The 241-nt window shown below is 58.9% G+C and overlaps 1 protein-coding gene across 1 annotated transcript in view; it reads right to left on the bottom strand.

Annotated features, from left to right (window-relative positions):
* LOC131215895 (collagen alpha-1(III) chain) overlaps window positions 1-241 on the bottom strand; it is an 8,425-nt gene that overhangs the window by 3,455 nt on the left and 4,729 nt on the right. The window contains exon 7 of the mRNA XM_058210290.1: window positions 44-237. Coding sequence (XP_058066273.1) covers window positions 44-237 — 194 coding nt within the window. The remainder of the gene's footprint in view (window positions 1-43; window positions 238-241) is intronic.

Here is a 241-nt window from a genome sequence, read left to right as displayed (position 1 = left end):
CAGGAACTCCTACTCCAGCGGGGAACTGTCCGCTACCAGGAACTCCAGCTCCACTAGGGAACTGTCCACTGCCAAGACCTCCTGCTCCACCAGGATACTGTCCGCTGCCAGGAACTCCAGCTCCACTAGGATAGTGTCCACTACCAGGAACTCCTGTTCCACCGGGGAACTGTCCACTGCCAAGACCTCCTGCCCCACCAGGATACTGTACACTGCCAGGAACTCCTACTCCAGCGGGGAA

Source organism: Anopheles bellator, chromosome 1, assembly GCF_943735745.2.
Source record: "Anopheles bellator chromosome 1, idAnoBellAS_SP24_06.2, whole genome shotgun sequence".
Lineage (NCBI taxonomy): Eukaryota > Metazoa > Arthropoda > Insecta > Diptera > Culicidae > Anopheles > Anopheles bellator.
The sequence above is the reverse complement of the archived record's forward strand: the minus strand, read 5'-3'. Positions and strand labels throughout refer to the sequence as shown.